The sequence below is a fragment of the Patella vulgata genome, chromosome 3 (genome assembly GCF_932274485.2).
Source record: "Patella vulgata chromosome 3, xgPatVulg1.2, whole genome shotgun sequence".
NCBI classification, from domain to species: domain Eukaryota; kingdom Metazoa; phylum Mollusca; class Gastropoda; family Patellidae; genus Patella; species Patella vulgata.
This window is the reverse complement of record NC_065881.2, coordinates 20,685,780-20,699,032: the sequence shown is the minus strand read 5'-3', so window position 1 is coordinate 20,699,032 and position 13,253 is coordinate 20,685,780. Positions and strand designations below refer to the sequence as shown.

Here is a 13,253-nt window from a genome sequence, read left to right as displayed (position 1 = left end):
ACTAAAGCAGTAGACACATTAGCCGAATCTTTCGGCCGAATCAATCGGCGCCGAATTTTATTCGGCCGAATGGGTGGACACACTAGCAGAATGCTTCGCCCGATTCACCAGTCGATCGCATCACAGAGTAAAACTGTGATTGTGTCACAAAGTTTCACGTTACATGATTAAACATGGCGGCGTCTATGTCTTCAAACAATCACGTGACTTCTCGATATGAGTGGATGATGAGTGGTGATTGGCTAATGAATTCTACTTCGGGGAAAGCGGACACACCATGCGACTATAATTTGACCAAATATATCAAACCTGTTTGATTCGGGCGAATCATTGGGCCGAATGACAGAGGACACACTAGGCGAATTTCGATGCCGAATCATTCGGCTAGTGTGTCCACCGCTTAAGAATCTGGATGTACCGGCAGTATCGGATCGACAAACTCTGGGATGTCAGTGGTAATTTGTGGCGCATATTTTTAAAGTGCTTTTAAACTTTGAAAATGGTGACATTTTAATGTTTTAAAAACTATTGTTTTGCGTTCTATGTATTTTTATTGTAAAGAGTGACCTGCAGCTTATTAGCTGAACACTCAGCACTCTACAAATTATTTATTATTATTATATGGACCGAATTATAACATTTAGGCCATCAGTTAAATTAAAAGGTACAGTGTTTTTCCCTTTAAATTCAATGACATGTTTTGAAACGTTACTTAAAAAAAAAAAAAAAAAATGAAAGAAAAAGAAAGCATATCAGAAATTGGATAAATTTAAACTCGTTGTTGTTGTTATTGTTATAAATTGCCATTTTAACGTCCAATAGCGTACATTTGTAATCATGTACAGGTTGAGAAGCTAATAGTGGTCCCAGGGTTATTAATAGTATGAAAAACTGTTTGCAATCTTGATAATCGATGCTCTCCCCCCACCCCCGACGTCACTGGATCTATATAATGATCATTGTGTGCGGTATCGGCCTAGGTGGAAGCGGATATAAAACCCTATGAACGAACGACCCCCCCCCCCCCCACACACACACTAATAATACTCTATTTCATAGCGGTAATGCGAAAGCCCAATCGAATGTTTACGTCTGACCAGTTTACCACATGATATCTTATTGCGCAGTTACTCTAACAGGCATTATGCAATTGAGAGCAATCTGCCTATTGCAGGTCTTTCTTTGGGCCTTAAATGTTACATAAACCATAATATTGATTAGACATTTATTCACATGACATTGCAGATAGGTCCGATTTTAAGTAGATTAGATTTGAACGGTTCAGCCATTTAATGATTTAATCTAGTAAAGCTTCGAAATCAGTGACACATCTTGTCAATATATAGATCAAATGGTCAAACCTTCAAAGGCTATAATATCTTCGCTCAGAATAATTAAGTAATTTGAAATGAATGAAAATTTCAATATTCATTTTGCATTATCCGCCATTTTGAACTATAATTTATTATAGCAAGAACGGTCAGCTCTTTAACTAAATCTTACATAATTTTACGTTGTTTTAGATGGTGGCTGAAAGCATCTATTTAAATCGGCGGGTTTCTAGATACAACGCGAGAGTCGCCGTTAAGCCACGCGACAAAAAGTCGCCGAAAAAATCGGCGACTTTTTCGGCGACTTTTTCGTCGCTCTGGCTTAACGGCGACTCTCGCCTCGGAAGTTTATAGTAAGTTACATGCGCAATGGCTACATTTTACTTCTTGTATATAAAATCAGAATGGAGGAGATTTTGGATGAGTTTGGGCTGTCGAGCTATATCAACATCTTCAGTGACACTAGGGCAAATTAAAATTTATGAGTGTTACAGACACGTGTACTTTCAAAACTTGTTTAGTTACACTGGAATTAGATTTAAAATGTACACGTCTTTATTTCACTCAATATTTCCCCATTCTCGTATCTTAGACCGGCTCTCACTTTTTCCAAAATTTTCGTTGGGTAGAACGCTTTCTGCCACCAGATGGAGCAACATGTGGCAAACTCTTGCACAAAAGCATGTATGAGGTTCACCATGAAAAACTTGAAATACACAAGCTGGAAGTAGAGACAAGTAAATATGCAATTTTCGGCTCTACATTTCAACCTAACTGACCTCTCAAAATCATGAATATTTACCAAAACCTGGCAGAAAATGTATTTTCAGACCCCTTTCTTCGATTCTACACCAAAAATCGCTATGCAAAAGGGGGAAAAGGGAAAGGGAGAGAAAGACTAAAAATAACTTTCGCCCTACATTGGTGGGTGACGGCGTAGAAATATTTGGTGATCTGTGTGCGTAAAATGTAGCCATTGCGCATGTAACTAACTATAAACTTCCGAGGCGAGAGTCGCCGTTAACCCAGAGCAACCAAAAAGTCGCCGAAAAAGGCGCCGATTTTTTCGGCGAATTTTTCGTCGCGTGGCTTAACGGCGACTCTCGTGTTGTGAAAGTCGCGGGTCGCCGTTAAGCTAGTAGGCCTACGACGAAAAAGTCGCCGATCGGCGCCTTTTTCGTCGTGCTGGCTTAACGGCGACTCTCGCGTTGCATCTAGAAACCCGCCGATCTAAATGGACGCTTTCAGCCACCATAGTTTTATCTCCATATGTGTTATTTCAGAAAAGAGCTATAAAAGAAAGGACATTATTTTCTTTTAAGCTTTTAAACTGATGTAGGCTTCTGTACCGTAGGACTGTTACTAGTAATCGTATTACGGTTCGTCATAATAATAATAATAATAATGCTTTATTACACAACTTACATGGTCAATATAACACGAGTATGGTAAAGTACAATACAATTAAAGTACAAAACAATAATAAACATCAAAAAACATAGAAAAACAATAATAAATATCAAAAAACATAGAAAAAGGTTTACAGAGGTTTCTAAAAGTATATTAAATTATATTCATAATGTTAGTAAGGATAATAGGCCTTATAATAGCAAATGGTATTTATAATGTCTATTTTTAAACATACGAACGTTGCAACATCTTGTATATATACATTTATCAGCGTTCATATATGCATTATTGAATCATTCAAACTAGATTTTATGTGACGACTTAAAAACTTTCTCCAAAGATTATTGTGGGCGGAGCAATGGAGAAGAACGTGCTTTTCATCTCCTACTTCTCCGCTAGTATAATTTTTACAGGTCCTCTTATTCCAGTGCCCTGTGGAGAAAAGTTGTTTTTTTTTATGCCATCTTGTCTCTATTTCAAGCTTATGTGCACCGAGTCTAAGTTGGCTCAGTGCCTTGCGCTTTTGTTCATCTGGTAGATTCAGGCCAGCTCAATTTTTCGTCATTGGTCACGAGATGTAAACAGGGCTAGCGCTAATCCCAACCCTAACCCTAACCTTGGACCTCGCCCCAATGCTTACCCTAACCTACAATCTTGCCAACAATCACATATCCCACAGAGTAAAAATACACTCTGTGCGTGTCCTAAATTCAGCAACCTTGACACAAATTGAGTTGGCCTTAACAAATAGATTTAGCCCACTATTCCCAGTAATTGAGTATACATCTTGCTAGAGTCTGGATATTCGGAGATCTACTGTAAATAAACCGAAACGAAAATGAACATAAACAATTTTCCCCCAATAAAACCACAACATACTATTTATTTAAAATTAAAAACAAAAATGCGGTCATATGACATCAGCAGCAGCATACCTTGAATCGTGGTTTATAAGGCAGATAAGGCTAACTGATATCTTTGTTTCCGAATGAATTAGTTATTAAATTTGTAGCAACCTGTTTATTGTATTGACGAGGCCATGTGGTTCCGTTTCATGCCATCAAAGCTGTTGACAAATCGAAGTTCACGGGTCGTTAACAATTTATTTGTATTCATGGGTAAACCAGGACTGTCAACAGTTAAAATGGAAGAAGGCATAAAAGCGGGTAAAAAAGCTGCGGCTGTACGGGCAGTTGATGATCATGTAAAGGTATTATTATACGATAAATTTATCAATTGAATGTAACGTAGTAAATAAATGTTCGAATGTTTATTTATAAATGTTTTCATTATCCGCTATTGCGTGAAATGGACTCGATTGAACATTGGCTTAAAAAATAACATAGGCAGGAGCGTTTGTGGAAGTTCAGATACCGTATTTGACGTAATAATTGACCTGGTGTCTATTATTGAACCACTTTCACCAAGAAATAGATAGAACTTAATGACCATTGATGAATACCGCTCGGCCTCTTGTTAGTCAATGGTTCAAGAGAGGGATACACTCGAGTAAACCATTGAATGACCCGAGCGGTATCCAATGGTCGTTGAGATGTTCTATAACTACATGTACATCTCAAAATACACTGTACTAAAAAAAATACTATTCAGATTATCAAAAACAAAATCACCAATAACGTTAAAATTCATCATAGGTTCTGCCCTTTTTTCTTTCTTTTTTTTACAAAAATTGTGGTTGCTAGTGCTGGTGACTTCATTACAGTTTGACGTAATTCTGAAAGTGACGTCATTCTGGAGTATGCGTACAAGCCATTAAATACGACCATAGGTTGTTACCTATTATCAGGATTAGCTATTATCTTCCATGCACTTAATTAGAGCATGCAATATGGATGGAGTGAGCGCAATTACAAATGTACATTATTATTATTATTATTCAATGATGGTTGCTTGTATTTGCATGTAGTTATAGAATAAAATGGATTAACTTGCAGGATCGTTGAATGGTAGTTTAGTTCTGAACGTCAGTTCTCGTGTTAGACTGTTACACTCGCCCTGACAGTAACGGTGCCAAGCCTTAAAAAAAAAAAAAAACCCTAAAAACGAAAGGTAAATAGATTCTACTTTTAATAGCCGCAGCACGTTCTACCCAAATTCAAGTCATAATAATGATTTATAATTTATATCTATATTTGATAATATACCGGTACTGTTCATTAAATTGGCATTTTTAATTTAAAATCGTTACGTCTTAATTGTTTAAAAAAAAGTCCCTCAAAATGCAGTTTTCAAACAAGCGATTTTGTGCAATACACGAGTTACATCCCTTGGTTACAACTTTCAAACTTGCTTGGAAACCACATTTTCAGGGGGGATTTTGATACAAAAAACATTACGATTTTAAATTCAAAAAGACAGTTTAGCATAAAGAATAGTATGCATATATTATCTAATATCGTTAGAAATTATTGTGATATATGAGTTAAATAATGATGAATTTGGTTACAATTTACTTCCAAACTTGCTTGGAAATCTTATTATGAGGGGCATTTTGACACCAAATGTTACGATTGTAAATAATGACAATTTAGCATAAACAACTGTATATTATTAAATATCGGTAGGCCAAAAATTATTGTCTATGTAAGTTGAAATAAGGATTGATTTGGGTAAATTGTGCCACACTTTTAATAGGCCTAATATTAATTAGGTGGTGGTGTTTCATGAAATAATTTCAATTTGTTTTTGTCCTTTTTTCTTGCTCATTTTGCTGAATCATGTAGCCTTCATTACCGCATCCTTACACAATTATTTTGGAGGCATTGATTTATTAGTACATCTGAATTCCAAAACATATGAGATTTGGATATAATTATGTTGATGTAAAGATTTCATTACAATACTCATGTTGCTAAAATGTATGAAGTATTTTGTGTCGTGTCGTCAAGGCATTCACAAATTCTTAAGCATTTTATTTCGTTGACAGTCTTATATACGTAGGTAATATTAAACAGAACATTTCATTTTTATTGACTGAAAGTTTATGAAAGGGGCATTATTCAAGAGGCAAGGGCTCAATCTGCGTTTTTATTATGCGCTCACGTTTCCATGTGAAACTTTCAATCAATAGAAACAGGTAGCACAGGTAGTTTGATGGGATCAATTTTGACTAAGTCAAAATGATGCATTTGATATTCAGATTTGATATACAATAATTAATAGAATACAATACCAAAAACCATCGTTTTATCCAACATTTCGTCAGTAAAAATACTCACTTCTTCAGTTATACATGTATCACCGTTACACCCTAATGATGACTGAGTTCGAATTTCATGAAAATCAGACCAAAACAGACGAACAAATTGGCCACCCCTCGTACGCAAATTGTGTAAATATATGGTATATCAAGGTTGTGGACCCTCTAGAGAACACAATTTTGATCCGGTTTTGATGAAACTTAAAATACACGTTATAACCCAAAGATCTTGGTTCCTTCCGATATTCGCATATATTTGATCGTAACTTTCGGGATTATGGCCACTGATTGTACAAAAAAATCGTGTTTTTTAGCTTGTGGATTCTCTAGAGGTCACAATTTTTTTATCCGATTTCCCTTGTTGTACACTGCTTGTTGTATGCCTCTCTTCATACATTAGCCATGTCTAGACAGTAAAGTAATATAAGGGGTTAAACCTATTTCATTTCGTTTGTTTAGCTGGACAGGGCATTTATTTGATCAAATACGGTAGTACAGTACCATGTAATAGCTTTAGCCTAGTATATGGTACAACTGTTTCAATGGCATTTAGTAATTGAACTATAGTATACAGGTCACAATTCTATGGAATACAATTACTGCTTTTTACTGAGCGACGTTTTGACTAGAAAAGCCTAGTCGAAACGTCGCTCAGTAAAAAGCAGTAATTGTATTCCATAGAATTGTGACCTGTATATATGGTACAACACTGTTGAATTTGTGTTGATTGAAAGTGTTGTAGATTCATAAATGTACATTTATTGATGACTGGCATGTTTGATATCGTGTGTAGGTAAAACATAATGTGCAACAATTGAACGATGATGAATTTCATCAGGGAATTCTACATTGTAAATGATAGTCAGCCCCCCAAATTTTACCGTAATAGGATATAACCTATAATGACTTGCATTTTTTTTTGATTTTTGCTAAGATAAGAAAACAGGGATGTAATATGGTTAATTTTAAGTAAAATGACCTATTTCCTATTTAATGTCCTGCTGACTATAAATAGGATATATTAGTAATAGTAGATTTTTATAGGTCCACATTCATAATGTGAACGTATTATGCCGTCGCCCCTGTCTGTGTGTGTGTGTGTGTGTGTGTGTGTGTGTATGTATGTATGTGTGTGTGTGTGTGTGTCTGTGGTTCGCCTACAGGGCGCAATTCTTCATGGATTTTCTTCAAACTTGGTATACTTATTCCTTATACCCCAAGGAAGATCCCTATTGTTTTTGGTGCATGCCCGACCCCCCGGGGCAGAGCCACGCCCATTTCTAGTATTTGTTTGTTTGTCGTCTACAGGCCACATTTCTTAACTAATAATCTTGAAACTTTGCATACACATTCTTTGTACCCTAAGGAACATCCCTATCGTTTGGGGTGCATGCCCAACCCCCAGGGGCAGAGCCACGCCCATTTTCTTTTCGTGTGTCTTTGTGTCGCCTACAGGGCGCAATTCTTACTGGATTTTCTTCAAACTTGGTATACTTATTCCTTATACCCCAAGGAAGATCCCTATTGTTTTTGGTGCATGCCCGACCCCCAGGGGCAGAGCCACGCCCATTTCTAGTATTTGTTTGTTTGTCGTCTACAGGCCACATTTCTTAACTTATAATCTTGCATACACATTCTTTGTACCCTAAGGAACATCCCTATCGTTTGGGGTACATGCCCAACCCCCAGGGGCAGAGCCACGGGCAGAGCCACGCCCATTTTCTTTTCGTGTGTCTTTGTGTCGCCTACAGGGCGCAATTCTTACTGGATTTTCTTCAAACTTGGTATACTTATTCCTTATACCCCAAGGAAGATCCCTATTGTTTTTGGTGCATGCCCGACCCCCAGGGGCAGAGCCACGCCCATTTCTTGTATTTGTTTGTTTGTCGTCTACAGGCCGCATTTCTTAACGCATCATATTGAAACTTTGCATACTTTTTCTTTGTACCCTAAGGAACACCCCTATCGTTTGGGGTGCATGCCCAACCCCCAGGGGCAGAGCCACGCCCATTTTCTCTTTGTGTGTCTGTGTGTCGCCTACAGGCCACAATTCTTAATCGACCGTCTTGAAAAAATTTCATATGAATTCCTTATACCCTAAGGATGATCCCTATTGTTCTTGGTGCATGTCCGACCCCCAGTGGCAGAGCCACGCCCATTTCTTATATTCATTGTTTGTTATCTACAGACCGCATTTCGTAACGTATCACCTTGAAACTTTGCATGCTTACTCCTTCTATCCTAAGGAACATCCCTATTGTTTGTGGTGAATGCCCAGCCCCCAGGGACAGAGCCACACCCATTTTCTTTTTGTGTGTCTGTATGTCACCTACAGCCTGCAATGCTTAATCGATCATCTTGAAAACTTTTTTATACTTATACATTATACCCCAAGGCTGACCTCTATTTTTTTGGTGATTGCCCAACCCCCAGGGGCAGAGCCACACCCATTTTTTCTTTGTGTCTCTGTGAGTTGCCTACAGGCCACGATTCCTAATGGATTGTCTTTGAACTTGGGATATGTTTTCCTTATAGCCTAAGGACGACAACTGCATGTCACGACCCCCAGGGGCAGTCATGCCCAATTTTTATGTATATCGTTTACAGGCCCGAATTCTGGATGGATCAACTTGGTATTTGGCATATGTATTCCTTATAGCCTAAGGGCATCAACTATTGATTTTGGTGAATGCCCCAACGCCCAGGGGCAGAGCAACGCCCAATTTTTGCCTTTAACGCCCAAAGGCCACAATTCTGAATGGATTATTTTGGAACTTGGTGTACTTATTCCTTATACCCTAAGGACGGCAACTAGTGATGTTGCCATTTCAATAACAGGATGGTACCTGTTTATATTGTTTCCATATCCAACCCCCATGGGCAGAGCCACGCCCAGTTTTTGTATTTATCGTCTACAGGCTGCAATTCTGAATCATCTTGGAACTTTGCATATTTATTCCTTATACCATAAAGACAGCAACAATTTATTTTGATACTTGCCCGGACCTCTTGGGGCAGTGTCACACCCACTTTACTGTTAGTATTTTGTCTGTAAATTTGGCAAAACAAACCCGACGCCTAGCCTTCTTTGCCTCTGATCATATTACAGCCATTTCATATTTCATTTTCTTCATTTTAAAAAGTACCATATCAATCAAAGCTGGAATGTGGACGTATATTGCAGCGTTAGCGATGCTCTTGTATTACATATATTTTCTCAAAATCAATTAGACATCTTTTCGTGAATCAATTGATAAGTTAATTAAAAATTGATTTATATGTAGGATCTTTCAGAATATATTACATTTTTTTTACCATTTTAAACATTAATGTAATATCACCTTCAGTGCTTCTATTATCTTTATTGTCCCCCGCCTTTCGAAGAAAGCAGGGGACTATTAAAATGGGTTCGTCCGTCTGTCTGTCTGTCTGTCTGTCCGTCTGTCTGTCCGTCACACTTTTTGGGACACAATAACTCTCTTCCTAATTGAGCTAGAATGTTCAAACTTGGTGTATGTGTTTATTAGGTCAATGCCTTGATGGAGTTCGAAGATGAGCATTTTCCGCTTAGGGTAAGCAGAGATAAGCAATTTGATTGGTTGATGCTTTGGGACACGATAACTCTCTTCCTAATTGGGCTAGAATGTTCAAACTTGGTGTATGTGTTGATTAGGTCAATGCCTTGATGGAGTTCGAAGATGAGCATTTTCCGCTTAGGGTAAGCAGAGATAAGCAATTTGATTGGTTGATGCTTTGGGACACGATAACTTTTAATTGAGCTACAATGTTCAAACTTGGTGTATGTGTTTATTAGGTCAATGCCTTGATGGAGTTCGAAGATGAGCATTTTCCGCTTAGGGTAAGCCGAGATAAGCAATTTGATTGGTTGATACTTTGGGGCACGATAACTCTCTTCCTAATTGAGCTAGAATGTTCAAACTTGGTGTATGTGTTGATTAGGTCAATGCCTTGATGGAGTTCGAAGATGAGCATTTTCCGCTTAGGGTAAGCAGAGATAAGCAATTTGATTGGTTGATGCTTTGGGACACGATAACTTTAGTTGTCCCCCGCCTTTTGAAGAAAGCAGGGGACTATTAAAATGGGTTCGTCCGTCTGTCTGTCTGTCCGCCTGCCTGTCCGTCCGTCTGTCTGTCCGTCACACTTTTTGGGACACAATAACTCTCCTTCTAATTGACCTAGAATGTTCAAACTTGGTGTGGGTGTATATTAGGTCAATGCTTTGATGGAGTTCGAAGATGAGCATTTTCTGCTTAGTGTAAGCAGAGATAAGCAATTTGATTGGTTGATGCTTTGGGACACGATAACTTTAGTTCTAATTAAGTGAGAGTGATGAAACTTGGTGTATAGTTTTATTACATCAGTACCTTGACTAAGTTCGATGATGAGCATTTTCTGCTCAGGGTAAGCAGAGCGATAAGCAATTTGATTGGCCGAGACTTCCGAACACAATAACTCTCCTTCTAATTGAGCTAAAATGTTCACACTGCTTCTAATTGAGGTAGAATGTTTAAACTTGATGTAGATGTTCGTCTTGACTGAGTTCAATGATTAACATATCGATCTCAAGCTAAGCAGAGATAAGCAATTTCCTTGGTCGATGCTTTGGGACAATATAACTTTGATTCTGTCTGATAGAGAGTGATGAAATTTAGTGTATAGTTGATAAACAGTTTGATTGCTCGATACTTTTGAAAAAAATAGATGTGCGATTAATTAATATGTGGCATCTATTTATTTGCGGATTTCGGCGGGGGACATCAGCCTCACTGTTGGCTTGTTTGTGTAATTTTAAAACATAGCAGGTAATATTTACAGTTCCTAATAGTAGGTGGTATAAAGGTACAAACTAGTCATATATTTACACTCGCATATTCCTGATCATCATTTGCATTTTTCAGACAATATTTAAATTTTCACACCGAAAACTGCTCATATTGATTATCTAACATTTAATTTAGAAAAAAAAATTAATTTCATTGGCAGTATAAAAAATCAACAACATAAAGTATTATCAAATCAAATAACTATCCGATATCATACCGGAGGGTTGGGTTGAGCGGTCCAATGTGTGTATATAAGATCATGAGACAAGTGGTAGGGATTTGATCTCAAGCTTGTATGTCACATGTAGTAGGGTCACCTGTCCAACCTTGTTGGTTCTCCTGAATCCTTTGGTTACTTCCCACTGCTTTCTCTGGATCCTTTCGGTTACTTCCCACTGCTGGGATCACGTGGCTAAGTGGGTAAGACGCTGACTCAATCCCTGCATTGGCCGAGAAAGTTCATTCAGATTTTACGGCGTGGTTTCCACCTTGTCGGTGATGCAGGATGGAGGGCCTAACAAGGACAGCTGTCTAGTCGTTCGGATGAGACGAAAAACCAAGGTCCCGTGTACCCATTGGCTTGCACGTAAAAGATCCTTTGGCAGTTGGAATTCGATATAAGAGTGGGCTCAGTAGGCTGTAGTGCCGCTGCCCGGGCAAAATTTCCCTCATAGCACACGTATGCCCGTTTTTATTAGCCCAGTTTAGGTGCAGAACAGTAGGATGTTAAACCCCATTTCATTTCATTTATTTCCCACTGCTAGAGACCCCTATGCACATGCAAATTATTGAAATTAGATTGAACCTATGTTAGTCTTGAAATGACCTGGTTTGTGATTAGTGGATGTTAAACCTCTCGCTCTCTAATTATTGATTTTATGTATTACAGGATAATCAGGTTATTGGTATTGGCAGTGGATCAACTATTATTTATGCTATAGATAGAATAGGTATAATAGATTTTGTATTAATGTGTTTGTCATGGTTGTACCATACTTAAAGAGACATTATCACTTTCTAATTTATTTTCATATAACATTTCCTGAAACTCGCCTAATTACAGAAAATCCAAGCTATTAAGAGTGAAGTTCATTACATAAGTGTCAGTTTGAACACGGTTTTGATTCCCTGCTTGTACGTGACAAGGAGTAGGGTCGCCTGTCAAACCTCATGGGATTTCTCCAGGTCCTCTTTTTGAACTCACATCTTCATTAGCCTGAGAACTGTTAACGCCTATATCATTGTGTCAAGCGGCACATTTTCGATTCCTATAATATACGTGATGAGGAGTAAGGTCACCTGTCCAACCTCATGGGTTTTCTCTGGGTCCTCAGTTTTCCCCCCCTGTTAAAGACCCTTACCCAATAGTCCCAAAATGACATAGTTTGTGTCGAGTGGACATTAAACCCCATTTCTCTCTTTCTCTCATCAGCCTGCTTGGTACAGGAAAAATAGGATGTTGAACCAAATTTCATAATATTTCCAACATTCTGAAAATCACTAATGGCGAGTAATGGCTATAAAATCTTAAAACATGCATACATTAGAAATGGATTTTCACATCTGTCTCAGATTTCATGAACAATCTAATCTGAACACCACAGATGTAACAGTTCAGTTGAATTAGGAAAATTCTAAAACATATATTTTTACCACCTTGCGAATTGTCTATTTGGAAGACTATCTGAATAGTAATAATAATAATGAATATTTATAATGCACGCATTCCATCCAAACAGTGTGCTCATGGCGCAGGTTTGTTTAGCTCATCAGTGTTATAGTTCACTCTTTATAAAAGGATTCAAACATACAAGATTTTAGTTTTGATTTGAAAGTTTCCATACATTGCGAAGTTTGAGATTTACGGGTAAAGAGTTCCATAGTTTTGGCACTCTATGGGAAAATCGTCGAAACCCAAAGGATTTAAGTCTATAACTTGGTACTGTAGAAGGTGATTTCCCCATTTCAATTGTGCAGGTCTGAGGACCTGGCAGGAAGCGGTTTCACACTATCTTGTCGTTCATGGCGAGTGTCAATTAGAATTGACAATTGAAATTTTAAATAAGTGTAGGTCATAGTGCGGCAGTCAGGGCAAAATTTCCCTCATAGGACACAGTATGGGCATATATGCTGTTTCATAAAGTTAATATCCGATTGATTTTAAATTTATACACAGTGTTTGAGGCCATGAGATGAAGAATCATATTGATATTCAACGATTTCGGATAATTACTGCCAGAGTTATGGCCCTTGATCACTTTGAAAAACCTTGTGACGCTCTAGAGGCTAAAGTTATCATCCGATTGACTTCAGATTGATACACAGAGTTTTAGGTCTTGAGACGAACAAGTATATTGATTTTCAATGAATCTTTATGACTTGAAACAGCTAAATCCATGATGTTAAAAGTTTCGTATACTAAACGTTAGCATGGGACATAACTTTATA

The 13,253-nt window shown here is 37.8% G+C and overlaps 1 protein-coding gene across 3 annotated transcripts in view; it reads left to right on the top strand.

Annotated features, from left to right (window-relative positions):
• The first annotated feature begins 3,774 nt into the window (after positions 1–3,774).
• The window catches only part of LOC126814337 (ribose-5-phosphate isomerase), a 40,669-nt gene continuing 31,190 nt past the window's right edge, over positions 3,775–13,253 (top strand). For all 3 annotated transcript variants that reach the window (XM_050539432.2, XM_050539431.2, XM_050539429.2), the window contains exons 1-2: positions 3,775–3,951; positions 11,695–11,755. In XM_050539432.2, coding sequence (XP_050395389.1) covers positions 3,781–3,951; positions 11,695–11,755 — 232 coding nt within the window. In that variant the 5' untranslated portion in view covers positions 3,775–3,780. The remainder of the gene's footprint in view (positions 3,952–11,694; positions 11,756–13,253) is intronic.